Below are 13,766 nucleotides of genomic sequence, written 5' to 3' on the forward strand. Positions count from 1 at the left end.
TAAGTAAACAACTGACCGGTTAAATTCAGTTAATTTCTTCAAAAGGAATAAATATTCTGAATATTTAAAGTAAAAAAATCAATCCAAGACTTTCCTTCTCTTGAAATACTTATCTTCCACCTCCAATTTTTTACCTGAATGTTCTACCTAGTTTCTTTAATTCTCTACTTAACTGTCAGTGTGGACAAAATTCAAGAGTCCGGAGAAAGATGCCTTGACCAATATTAAAAATAGAAAGGTTCTTGATAATTAACATTTCCTCCTCTATGACCTTCAGGACAAGAGCATGCCGTGTGTGTGTGCATTAAGGCACAATTGTACGTATCATGCCTTGTCATATATTGAAGGGGTATCTTTCATTTTCCAATTTCTGTCTGCACTGGTCTTAAGTGTGTATATTGGTGGACTTCTCTCACTTAAAAGGATTATAAGGTTTCTAGTTCCTTTTCAATAAGTATGATAAATTCCGTCTTCTCCCTTACAGATCAGTTTGTGAATTTTGAATAGCAATACTGAATCCCTAAGTTTCTAAAAATGTCCACAGGCCCTTTTCCCTAATCAGATAGTGTATGCTTAGAAAATGTAACTTTTTTGAAAAAATATTAATAATTTGAATCACCATATAAACTCACAAGGTGCCACCTGCAAGTAAATGTACTTTGCAAATATCCAGCGACTTCGCTCCTTTACTAGAGAGAGAGGAGAAACCAAGAGCAGAGTCTGGGCACGTGCGTCTGCACCTGCCCCTTCCAGCTTCTGCGACTGGGAAGAATTCTTTAATTTCCCTTTGCCTCAGTTTTGTTACCTATAAAAGAGGGATAGTAATGGTGTGATTTCATAGTGGTCTTCTTTGGATGATGATTCTCCTTCAAAACTGAGTTGAATCTTTGAGGAATTACAGTGTTTTTGTTTAGAATTTTACCTTCTTTGGTTTTCAGTAACTATTGATTCACTAACTAGCCAAGCGCCCTGCTAGCTTCTCAAGAGCCATCAATGCATAATCCTTGCCACATGCTGCTCTTTCTGTGCCCCCCCTTCTCTCTCATATATATATGCACACACGGATATACTACATATACATATATATCCACATAATATACATATATATATATAAATTTACTAGGTTAGAATTTTGAAATATCAAATAGTTTTATCACAAATGCTATTAGCAAGAACCTGCATTTTAACCCTCATGAAATCCATGCTTGCCATTATAGAAAGATCTAAACCAACACAGTACATAATTTTCTCTCAAAAGAGTCAAGGTCTACCCATGCACACCACTGTTGAAACAATAAATAAATTCTTTAAATTTTTATAAAACAAGAATGCTTACGCTAGGCTATTTTGTGCCTTAATGGGTGCACACTAGTATTTTCTATTTTGGATTTAAGCTCATAGAGTGCAAAGTTTATGTATTATATTCAGCGTGAGCTAATCATTCTTTGTCTATATGTGTACTCAGCCAGCACTAACCGAGGATGATGACATTTATACTTTGATATTTTGAACATGATGATTTTCCTAAGACAGTTTCAGGCTATAAAGTGAACTGTTCTTGAACACTACACGATAATAGCTTGTACCTAATTTAGGATCTAAGTAGTAATAAAATTCATAATGGAGACTGATGGTATATGTTTTGTTTATGCCTGTTAGAGCAGTTGCTGGTTTTGAAGATCAAAAGGTTTATATAAAGATGGCATTTAAATAAGCCTGGAAATTGGGGGGGGGGGAAATCTGTGTATTCTGTAAAACCTCCATAGACAGGAGAAAACACCAAACATTTCCAAATGAGAGGTTCCCAGTTGTTCGTTATCTAGTGGAATTCCTTAATAAGAATATCTGATAGCCGATTCTCACCAACAAAAATGGACTTCAATAAAGCCACGTTTGGAAACAATAGAATTGTTCACGCCAGCATAGCAACAGTCGCAAAGGCAAAGCAACAATCCCTACTTCTACTTATCTTGCAGGCTATTCAAGAGAAAGGTGTAGAACTTCCTTACTGACAAGATCCTGGATTATTCCTTTGGAATGTGTATGTAGGAACAAATACCAAACCAAAAAAGGGAAAACAAAACAAAAAACAACAAAAAACCCCGCCCCCCTTTACATCTTTTTTAATACCCCCAAACATGGCCAGTTTCTCTTTATAGCATATCTCATTGCTATTTTTAATTTAAATATTCCAGCCCTGAGTCCATTAATGAAGTATCAACGTGTAGCTCCTGGAAAGTATGGTAATAACTATAAAATGAGAGAGATAGACTACAAGGCATTTAAAGAAATAATCCCTAAAAATGGGCAAAGGTGAAAACTTAGGGTCCACTGCCAGCTTTTCAAGGGAGCATCCGAACCACACGGCCCACCCTCTAGGACCTACAGAACTGAAAGTGGGTCTGGGAAGAACGTAGGACAGCAAATGCTAACGGATTCATGTTTGTACTGAGTTAATTTTTAAAAACCCCCATTCAGAAGTTTTAGAAATTCTGGATAAAATCTGTACACAGGATCAATACCTTAAGCTGGGAGAAAAGGGTATTTTTAACGGACACATCTTTTTCTCTTAAGGCAAATGTTACTCTTAAACTCCTGATAACTCGTATTGGTATAGAGCTTCTCCCCCACATCTGGATAGAACCTGATTTCCAACAACTGTGCCTGCCAGATATTAATTAGCTAAAGATTCCAAACAAATCACATTCCACTTGTTGAATACATCTGAATGCAATCTTTCAGACTGCTGCTCTGTAAAACAGTATCTCTGGGTTGTGTTCCATAGTTGCACATTTTATTTAGGTTTAAATACGTTTTGGTAAAAAATTTTTTTTTGTGAAGCACTCAGCTCAACTCAGATATAATCTGGGATGTTTTTGCTAATATATATGCTTATATTATTTCTTTATAAAACAATACAAAATAGATTAGCTTGCTGTTTTTTTAGAATGGCAACACAGAATTTTAAATCCTGCTGTGCAGGTCCCTGAGAAGGAACTAGGGGAGAACCAGCTCCCTCACTGCGCTGGCTCCTTCCACGGGCACTCGTGAACCCAGCAAAGAGGCTGAGGTTTCTTTAGCTCCAACTCCAAGATTTCCAAGGAAGCCCCATTGGGTTTGGTAGTTTTTCTTTCTCATTCCTATCTCCCAAAAAACTATGTAAGGTAAATACTAACATTTAAATAACGTTTTAATCCAAATGTTTGGCTCAAAAGCAGATGACTTTCTTCTCCTTCTCTATTTGAGTCATCAAATAATTTAACTTCTGCAAAATTCACTTTCTCCTTTTCTGTTATATCTCTTAAATATACAACTTCTCATAAGAAAATATACTGAAAGCATATGTTTATGAAAGAGGTAAAAAAGACACCCAATGTACTTCTCAGAAGCAGATAGCTGGGGGACTTTGAAGCAGTTGTGACCTACTAGTTCGTTCTGGAATGCTTCATGCATATGGTTTCACTTTTTAACTAATGGCTGGCTTCCTCACACATTCTGCTAACCTGCCCTTCACTGAGCCCCATAAAACAAATTCTAGGAAGTTTTTATAAAAAAACTTGGGTTTTAAAATACTTAAGGTACATTGTCCTTAAACTTTATATGATTCTAGCTGGTGACTTTTTTTGCTAAAGGATATGTCTGGAACTCCTTTAACAAGACAGAAATTATTTTTTTTCCCCTACAGAAAATACAGCAATAAGGAACTTCCCCTTTATGTTTGAAAGAGATCCTCCCATGCTCCCCTTTATAGTATATTGAAAATAAAATAAAAAATATACTTAGGAAAGGTACTACTTAGGTGTAACCTTTTATCAGTTGAAATATAAGCAAAAATGTTAAACACACATGAAAACCTTGCCTTCAGGAGTTTCACGTCTCACTGTCCTTGATGTGCATTTCCATAAAGCGCTGTATTTCTCTTTCACACATTTAGACAACTTTTATTTACTTGACAAATACTGACTGCCTTTCCCGGCTGACCTTCGTGCTGAGTGCAGGATCTATTCGTCATGTTAACCCTTTATATGGCAGAGTACGAACACCACATGGTGGGTGCTTCACCCCACTTGCTTAATTCAATTTAAATTAAAATAATCGCTTTTATCATTAAAAGTGGATTCTTCAGGTAGGAGAAGAGCACGATATTAAGAAATCTAAAGGAGAAATGGATGGGACTCTCAGTGACTGAATGTTGGCTTTCCCTTGGCATTGGCTTTTGCTCTTCTCTCCTGATACGTGAACTCTCTAGGTCGTAACAAGGACGCCAGGGCTTCAAACAGCATTTATCAATGTGCTGCTTCCTCTCACATCTGCAGCTGTGGATCCAATCGCCGTGGCAGAACTCTAGAATCACGTGCCCAATCTTCTTCGGGTATCTCTACCCAAATATCACTCCGATTCTTCAAAACCAACACATTCATGGCTCCACCCGTTGACCCTAAATCTGTTCTCTTTTCTTTATTCGTGGAATTTAGTGCCTAATGCTTACTATGTGCCAGCAACTGTGCTGTGATTGAGGGTAATGATCAGTCTCCACTGTCATGGAGTTTGGAGCTTAGAGACTAAAGCTGTCGGACAGATGAGGTAATGATGCTGACATATGGGCATTAAAGGATGCTGCAGACCACACAGCAGGCTGTCTTAGAGGGTGACCTTCATATCTACGCCTAAAGAGCCGCAGAAATTCTCCATGAGGGGGGTATAGGAAGCTGTGTAAGGAGACAGTTCCAATACAGAGTATTGTAGTGACCCTATGGAAGGAGGTACTGACAACATTTAAGGAGTAGGTGAATTTGGGTCCTTGTGGAAAGTAGTATTTGGGAGAAAGCAGTGGCAACTGGGACTACAGATTTAGACAGCAGCCAGATCATAGCGGGCCTCATAGACCACGTTGAAGGATTGACCCAAAGAAGGCCCCTTAAGGAGAGTGTCATTCCAAATATGTCACAGCTTAGAGTGTTTGCACAGATCAGTCAGAACACATGCTAGCCTGGACAGAGACTGACTTCTCGTTTAGAAGACAAAAACTCACTCCTATCACGTGGCCCCTGACTAGGAGGGAGATAGGGAGATACGGGATGGTCACAAGGCTGGCCCAGGTGACTAATGAATGTGGCCGACGTCAGGTGAGATCAGCAGGATGATGACCCTGGGTAGATTCTAGCCATGTTTGGAAGGGAGATTTAACTCGAATTATTGACTGGGCTTTTAGTGAAACGGAGAATAACTGCGATTAACCAAAAAGATGGTGGTGTCACGTACAAAGAGAATACCGGAAGAGGCAGAGGGTTATTTACTTGCTTGTCCATCTGTGTGGGTGCGGTGGGCCTGGGGGAACGGGTCATAACTTCAGCATGGCGCACATGAACCAGGACCCACCAGAGGGGAAGCCAAGTCCCAGGCTGGAGTATGGGAACCATGAGAGATGACAACACAAACCAACCACGAGAAACCAGACCTCAAAAGTTGTATAGGCAAATTCTTATCCTTCCCATGAGCAGATGACCAGGAGGCAGCAGGCAAAATGAATGATTTCAACATCATAAATCTGCTATAAAAGCCATCCTAAATTCTAGGAAGCTTGGAGGTGAAAGGATGAAATTCAGTGAGAACGGATTCCATATGATCAACATAGACTTAGTTTTCTCTTAGAAAAAATATCCTACTTGGGGATACCAGACCAAATTCTATTTTACCTACACATACCTTAAATTTAGCACTAAAAGCTCTTCTTGGCCTGGAAAGCTTCTACTTTCTGAAGCCTACAGCCTTCTGACACCTCCAGCTTGACAGAAGCTTGTGTGCTGTTGTGGATACACACTTATCCTAGAATAAATGCCTTCACTCTGGCACCCAGTAAGTCCACGTGGGACCTCATCCAGGCACTGGAGGTAATAAATACGCAGTCGTGCCATAGAAACCAGTGGTGAACAGAAGACTACGTTCATTCATTTTGTTTACTAACAATGATTTTTCTGTTTTCTAAGTTTAGACTTTTACCTAAGGCACTCCTGGTGTCATTTGGCACATGTGTAAAGTGTGTATTTACTAAGACAATAGTAAGAGCAATAGAATGGTGACTTCTCATATCAGCTGTGAATAGGAAAAAAAAGAGCAGCATTTTCTCCTCCGTTTGTTCAAAAATAGACATTTAAAAAATACTCTTCTGAAATTTATAGCCCCTACTTTGATTAGGCAATAGGATCAGTTTATTTAAAAATTACACACATGAGTTAACCAATTATATTACTATTGGCCTTTAAGGCAGTAGTTTTAAAATCTGTTTCGACAGATAAGGACACCTCCCTTCCTGGGAACTGTGGGATAAGCACTGCGGATGTGTCCATATCTTCATTTCTTTTTCTCTGGTGAGAGGGTCAGTTTTAATGTGCTTCCAAAAGGGGATGTGTGCCAATTCTGTGCCTGACACTCCCGTAACTGGTGAGCAACACAGATGTGTTCTTGGCTTTATGGAGGAGGTAGACATTCATCAAATAATAATGGCTATATTGTCATAAACTAGGATTATAAGATGAAGGAAGTGCTAGGAGAGAAAAGTATGGGAAACTATCAAGCCTTTAAAAGAAATACATGATACAGTCAAGGAGGTCAGAAGTCTCCCCCAAGGACTTCTTGAGCCACGTGGCAGATCGGAAGGACTGGTACTTCAGCAAGGAGGAGATGAGCAGGTGAGGGAGACTGACAAGTGTGAGCGAGGACGGCGGGCTAGAGGGGACACTGGTTCCCAGGGACTCAAGGAAGCCGACAGCAGTCGGGAGCACCGTAAGTTAAGAACAAGGGGCAGTTATGTCCCATGGTGCTGTGGAGGAAGGCAGGCACTGAAGGCTGTGATAGAGATTTAGGTCTTACTCAACAGCAGCAGGCAATCCCTGAAGGGTCTTTATGCTGGAGACTGACACCACCAGATTTGTGTTTTAAAAATATCACATTTGGGGGTAATTAAGGGAGTGCATGGGGACGAGGAGAAATGGAAGTGGGAATACCGAGGGGCATGGTTTTTCATTAGCTGGAAAGCATGAGAAGCCTGTTGGACTATAGTGATGGTGGTTGACCTGGGGAGTCAAGATACTTACAGGACAAGACGACATCTGATGTGGTGACAGGCTGGATTTGTGACAAGAGAAGGGAGACGGCAGAGAAGACCCCTGTGTTTCTGACTAGTGATGAAGTCACACGTCAGGAGGGGAAACCACAGGGCCAGGGTGTTGTCTGGGCTGAGTGCGGTGCTGGGAACGGGAAGCTCGTCTAAGCAGCTACTGCACAAAACATCTGAGCATCCATATCTAAAGAAGACGCACTTTGAAATATGTAATTCTAGTATTAAAACAAGGAATACACCTTAACGCATGAGATGTTAAGGTTAAAATAAGACGTATTTTTTAAAGAAAATTCATTTTAAAATATTTTTTCTATCAACATGCCATGATAGAAGAATCTGCAGAAGAAATTAGTAATGAACAATAAATAGCTTTACATATTGTCAACTAGCAACTGATTTTCACCAAGCAAATTAACTCCAACAGAACAAAATCCTGCTAAAACACTTATTGCTCAGCTTTATACTTTTGCAATATGAGCATTTTGAAAGTAAAGTTTTATCTAACAATCAAATCCAGTAAGGCGTTTTTGAAATGATAAGTAACGAGCTTTTAGTAGATACACCTTATTTGGTGAAATAATTCTTCAAGATCTGTCTTTTGAGGCTATTCTATGTCATCCCATTTTAATTTTTATTTTGTTAAAGATTTTATTTATTAGAGAGCATGAGAAAGGGGAGGCTTAGAGGGAGAAGCAGACTCCCTGCCGAGCAGGGGGCATGATGTAGAACTCGATCCCAGGACTCCAGGATCATGACCTGAGCCGAAGACAGTCGCTTAACCCACTGAGCCACCCAGGCGCCCCTGTTATCCCATTTTTAAAAGAGATATAGCCTTTCGGTCTTTGGAAAATGTAACTGGTATATCTAGGCCTTTGAACCTTAAATCGGTATCAACCAAATTGATACCGATTTAGGTCAAATCCCGTAATAATGATATAACCTAGGATACATATCATACTGCTTAATCGAAATATTTAAAAACATGCTAGTAAAGACATTCTGAAAATGTAATTTCCTCAAACACTCACTTTTATTTTCTCTAACTTTTAATAAAATGACATTTCAAGAAACTCAGAAGGCCAAAAATCCTTTTATGGAATTTGGCTTAAATATAAAAGCAGCAACATTTTTAATATTAACATCTTTTTAAAAATGAATGTTAGTTTTTTGGAGGCTATCCTACTGGAATAAATATTTATTTTGATTTTTTAAAAAGTATTAAGTTCCAACATTTATTAAAGGATTTTTAAAATCATGTTTTACTTCAGCATTAAGATAAACACATATTATCCAGTAAAACCTGTCAAATTAGTAGTATTTTATTCAGAAGAATGTACACTAAATCTACAGCTTCTTAGCTAACAAATTCCTAATTACTGTTTGATCAAGATGGAGGGGTAAGGGCGGGGTGGGGGGACACAACAAAGGAGTTTCACTCTGCTCAATTTCTACAATTATATGTTATCCTATTAAAATATTAGAATTTTATCAAGCACAGAAATGTTATCCCATGACCCACAAACATATAGTCTACTGATTGTTTCTACATGCACAAATATATTTAGAATTATGCTGCGTCTCTTGCTAATGCTTGTCGGAAGGAATGCTGTGTCATTGTGCTGGCCTGTAGAAGGTAATCAGGACTAAAGAAACTCCTGGCTGTGCTTAACTCTGATGATAACAGCATCACTCCTCAGTTTTGTTTTGTTTTTTTAAATCTTTAAAGTTTAGGTACAGGTAAGTTGAAGAGAAAATTCAGTTTTATAGTTTATTTTTTGTTTCCTCTTGCAAGTCTTAGTATCTGAAATGGCTTATTCCGTCATCAAACATACGTACAATACAAAGAAATACAATATATTTTTCCCAAAAAAGCAGTCTGGATTGTATATTGGGACAGTGTCTCCAAACCCAGAGCCCAAATGATCATCAGAGTAAAAATCTTAGACATTTCTAACCAGATGAGAAAGCACATTTGAAGAAACTCAGGTAATCTTAATTTTCATTTTCACTTAGTTGTATTAAAATAGGAGTAGATTTTATTAAAATTTATCCAAGCTTTCACTCAGCTCAAGTCTCTGTGAGAAGCTTTTATGATACGTATTCCAAGTATAGACATTATTTGACTAAAAATGTTAATTTTTTCTCATTCCACATTGTATCAAGCAACCCTCACCATCACATTTTAAAAATTATTTTTCACTTTGAAGGTCAAAGTGTAGTTTTTTTTTTTAAGATTTTATTTGTTTGACAGAGAGAGATCACAAGTAGGCAGAGAGGCAGGCAGAGAGAGAGAGAGAGGGAAGCAGGCTCCCCGCTGAGCAGAGAGCCCATGCAGGGCTTGGTCCCAGGACCCTGAGATCACGACCCGAGCCGAAGGCAGAGGCTTTAACCCACTGAGCCACCCAGGCGCCCCTCAAAGTGTAGTTCTGAATGAAGCCAGATTACCTGTGTTATTTCAACTCTCAAAAGTGATTGGAAAAGCCTTTCAGGCAAACACAGGTTTGACTTTCGGGAAGTTTGCATGAGCTCAGCCCACAGCTTGGGCTCCTCCAAATATCTCTGTGCAGAGGCCAGTGACACACAGCGCTTTAAGCCACACTTGGTGGTTGTCCTGGTGGTTATCACAGCTCGTCATGTGCCTTCTGATAGCAGCTTCCTTGCCCACCGGGGACCTCAGTGCAGGGTAGCGCGCTGAGCCCAAAATCCCGGACCCAGACCCAACCTCGAGATAAGTTTCTTGATTATTATACTAAAAGCTTCACATCTAATGTGATGGGACTTTACGGGTGAATCAAAATACTTGAGATTCAGTGTCAGAATATTTTCTTGGCTTTCTAAGTGGACATAATGAACACGCCCTGAGGACTGGCTTACTTCAGTACCGTCCCTTGGTTGCACAGAACACAGATGTTTCCTCACACGCTCTGAATTTGTGATTCGTGCCGTAGCTCTAGAATCAGAAGACTTAACTGTTTAAAAGTAATTGATGGCCAAATGGCAACATTTAGATCACACACACACACACACACACACATTCATACGTATGTTGATGATTTGTTTCCCTTGGCTGGGACATCAGAGCTCATAAAGCAAGAGTAACTTTCTCAGCGAGATTAAAGCCTTAACACCACAGAGTACTGAGAAGTCCCCTTCATTCCCCAAAGACAATATAAACCGCTCAGAAGGGCAGGGGGACCCGCGCCACGGTCAGGGACTGAGTGGGCGGCCTGTGGGGCCAGGGCACCTACCGTCTTGCTGAGGTGGCTTGTGCTGGTGTTCATACACTGTAGGCCCTCGCTGTTACAGCAGCCCCCACATCTGTAGACGGACACACATGGAGGTTTAAAGAAGGTGTTTGTGGCAGCTCCAAACTCCTTCCCCACATCTATACACACCTCACGGGGTGCGCACTGAGTTTTTCTCCACTCATTATCAATACCTGTCGGGTCACAGGGAAGGCCGTAAGTTACACAGAAGCCAGCGAGGGGGGCGAGCCCGCAGCGAGTTGGAAGTCACGTTTGATCTCAGATTTTCAGACTGAAGTTTACTACGTGAGGTTAAAAAAAGAAATAGTTGACAGGATTCTAAATTGCCCTGAGGATCAGAATGCAATATAATATTTATTTAATACTGAACAGAGAAGCGAAGGATATTTTCTTAAACGAATTTCTGTAGTCCGGTAACAAGCTAAATTAGGATTATGCTTTCTTAAAACAACACCAATTTTTCTGTAGCACTTATGTTTGGTTTTCTTTGCTTCTGAAAATGAAAATTTAATAATACAGATGTTTGCAGGACCTGCGGAGAGACAGTCACACTCATTTGCTATAGCATGTACTATTTTTGCGGTTTCAAGGCAAAGATATACAACATGATTGAATTTTTCTTTCTAAACTGAGATGTAAATGAGGAAATTGCTCTGGGTTTGTACTGAATTCAAAGATCATTTTCAGGCAGGCTATCTGGCAGCTTTGGGTAACGTCACTTGAAATGCAAGGGTGTTTTCCACCAACTGGGACATGTATCCTGAACTAAGTGTCTTCAGGAAAGTCAGATGCTCGCTCTTGGAATTCTGTTTCCAGTGACCTACAGGCTTAGTTCTAATACTGTGGACTCTTTAAATATTGCATTAGAGATGACGTACTTCTCAACTATTCTGGCTTCTTTTCCCCATCTTCTCCCTCAAGTAAAATTTTTAGAAGAAAGGATATAAACTATGGGCTATTCAACCTTGAAGCCATTTTGTTTGCATGTCTTTTCAAAATAATTTGCAATATACATATACATATACAAAATAATTTGTGATAGCGATGACTCTCTCCCAACTGAAGGAGTTAGTTTTTTTAAAAGTAGCCCACCAATTTATGCTATTGCACTTTTACGCAGCAAAATTTCTTGTGATGCTCCCTGCTAGATCTTTCAGTAGCTTTCCAAAAGTCTAGCTCCCAAGCCAGTTACCTGTGAAACAAGGCAATAAGAAGTCTTGGAAAAGATGATTTGGGGGTGATTTAGAAATTAAGCACTTCTGAATCCGAATCAGAAAATGTATGTGCAATTATTTTGTAAGATACAGAATATTTAAATGGGGGAAACTGACACATTGTGGAAAATACTTCTTCAGGTTTTTAAAATTTTGCAATGGAATATCACCTTAATTAAAAAAAAATGTGTTGGTAGGTGTGTACCTTTCTATTTTTATATTTCGAGATTCCTCTTTACCACTCACAGTGGAATTATAAAATGCTGTATTTTGAAAATCTTCATTCCTATTTTTTTTCCTTTCAGCCCTAAGGCATTTAGTGGTACAAATGCTGAAATTTAAAAACAAAAACAAAACAACAGGCTGGCAGATTTCACTGGGCTGATATATAAAGCTTATCATATATTTTCTTTCCCATACTTACTTTTCAAGATCTCTGCATTATAATGTGCTGCAGCAAATTTTACAGTCTCTTCTGTTCTCGCATTGATGTTGGGCTGTTCTTTGTAACGCTGCCAGTCGCCCTTCCTTAATTGACACTTGTACATTTTCCAATATTCTGGGTAGAGTACGGTCATGAGCTCGTCCACACTAGACACTGACCGCAACTGTTCCTCCAAATCTTTGCCTGCATACGCCTATCAAAGAAACATGCATGATCAGTTATCAGATTAAGAGATCTGAAAACAAATGCACTAAAAAACCCTCTAGGTTTAATGTTATATATGCCAGATCCTTATTAAAAATGTTATTAATTAAAAAAATGTTATTAATTATCTTTGAATTACTTCATTTACTTGGTAAAATTATATTCATATTTTAATTTGAATCAATACCATGATTAAAAATGAAGTTAAGTACGCACAACCAAATTTGTAAAGTATATATTTGGTTTTTAAGATAAGAGTTTTGTGAGACGTAATTTTACTTTTTTCTATTTTTAAAATTATTTTTATTAACATATAATGTATTATTTGTCCCAGGGGTACAGATCTGTGAATCATCAGGTTTACACACTTCACAGCACTCACCATAGCACATACTTTCCCCAATGTCCATCACCCAGCCACCCTCTCCCTATCCCCTTACCCCCGGCAACCCTCAGTTTGTTTTATGAGATTAAGAGTCTCTTATGGTTTTGAGACATAATTTTAAAAATAATTTCCAAAGTAGCTTGTTGGATTTATAGTTCTACATAGCTGGCAAATTTTTAAGTCTGAGAATGTATTCAAGCCTGTATTATCCTCCAATACATATAAACTGAAGTCCACTCTAACGCTTTGCTTCGCTTTTAGTTACCAGCATCAGTAAAATATAATGGAGCAGGATGCTTGACATTAGGAAACTCTATTTTACAGAAGCGGTTTTAGAATGAATAATTCCACGAAGGATGGGATTCCAGCAACAGCATCCCAGGCTTATATTCTGGCAGAACCTCCCAGTGTTTCCAAAAAAACCCTGATTGTCAAGATTAATTTTGCTGTGAAAAAGACATGAAACAGTTTGGAGAACATTAATTCTGCTCATAAATAACTGTCCACATTACTGTGTCCAATTAAGTAGACCATCCCGAGTTATATTCAGGTAGTTACCTTAGATACAAAAAAACCCCTCAGTTTTCTAAGCTATTCTTTGAAATTAAGGGAAAATGGGACATTGTTTAACTTCATCTACAAAGTGAAATACAACATGAAATGTTCATTTTATACTGCGTTGCTTTTCCCAGCTTTTAAGTCTAAATGTGGGAGGAAATGCTTCGGACACTGGTTCTTACGGTTTAGCGTGTGCAGGAATCAGCTAGAGAAGTGACCACCCCCACTGGGGGGTCTTGGATGGAGATCAATAGTCTACATTCTGGGGCATCTGGGTGGCTCAGTGGGTTAAGCTCTGCCTTCAGCTCAGGTCACGATCCCAGGGTCCTGGGATGGAGCCCCGCATCGGGCTCTCTGCTCAGCAGGAAGCCTGCTTCCTCCTCTCTCTCTCTCTCTCTGCCTGCCTCTCTGCCTACTTGTGATCTCTATCAAATAAATTTAAAAAAATAGTCTATATTCTAACAAGTTAGAGTTGGGCAATAAAATTGGATAATACAAGTGTTAATTTTAGGATTTCCTAATTAATTTTAGGATTTCCCCTTCCTTTATTTATTGTGTCAGTGGAGTATATACT

General features: G+C 39.0%; 1 protein-coding gene across 1 annotated transcript in view; it reads right to left on the reverse strand.

The window, feature by feature from the left end:
- Nucleotides 1-13,766, reverse strand: part of VEGFC (vascular endothelial growth factor C) — a 98,893-nt gene that overhangs the window by 23,534 nt on the left and 61,593 nt on the right. Inside the window, exons 2-3 of the mRNA XM_032869845.1 lie at nucleotides 12,025-12,238; nucleotides 10,369-10,559 (exon numbers count right to left, since the gene is read on the reverse strand). Of these exons, the coding sequence (XP_032725736.1) occupies nucleotides 10,369-10,559; nucleotides 12,025-12,238 (405 nt within the window). The remainder of the gene's footprint in view (nucleotides 1-10,368; nucleotides 10,560-12,024; nucleotides 12,239-13,766) is intronic.

The sequence above is a fragment of the Lontra canadensis genome, unplaced genomic scaffold (assembly GCF_010015895.1).
Source record: "Lontra canadensis isolate GAN:19392208 unplaced genomic scaffold, GSC_riverotter_1.0 scaffold39, whole genome shotgun sequence".
Lineage (NCBI taxonomy): Eukaryota > Metazoa > Chordata > Mammalia > Carnivora > Mustelidae > Lontra > Lontra canadensis.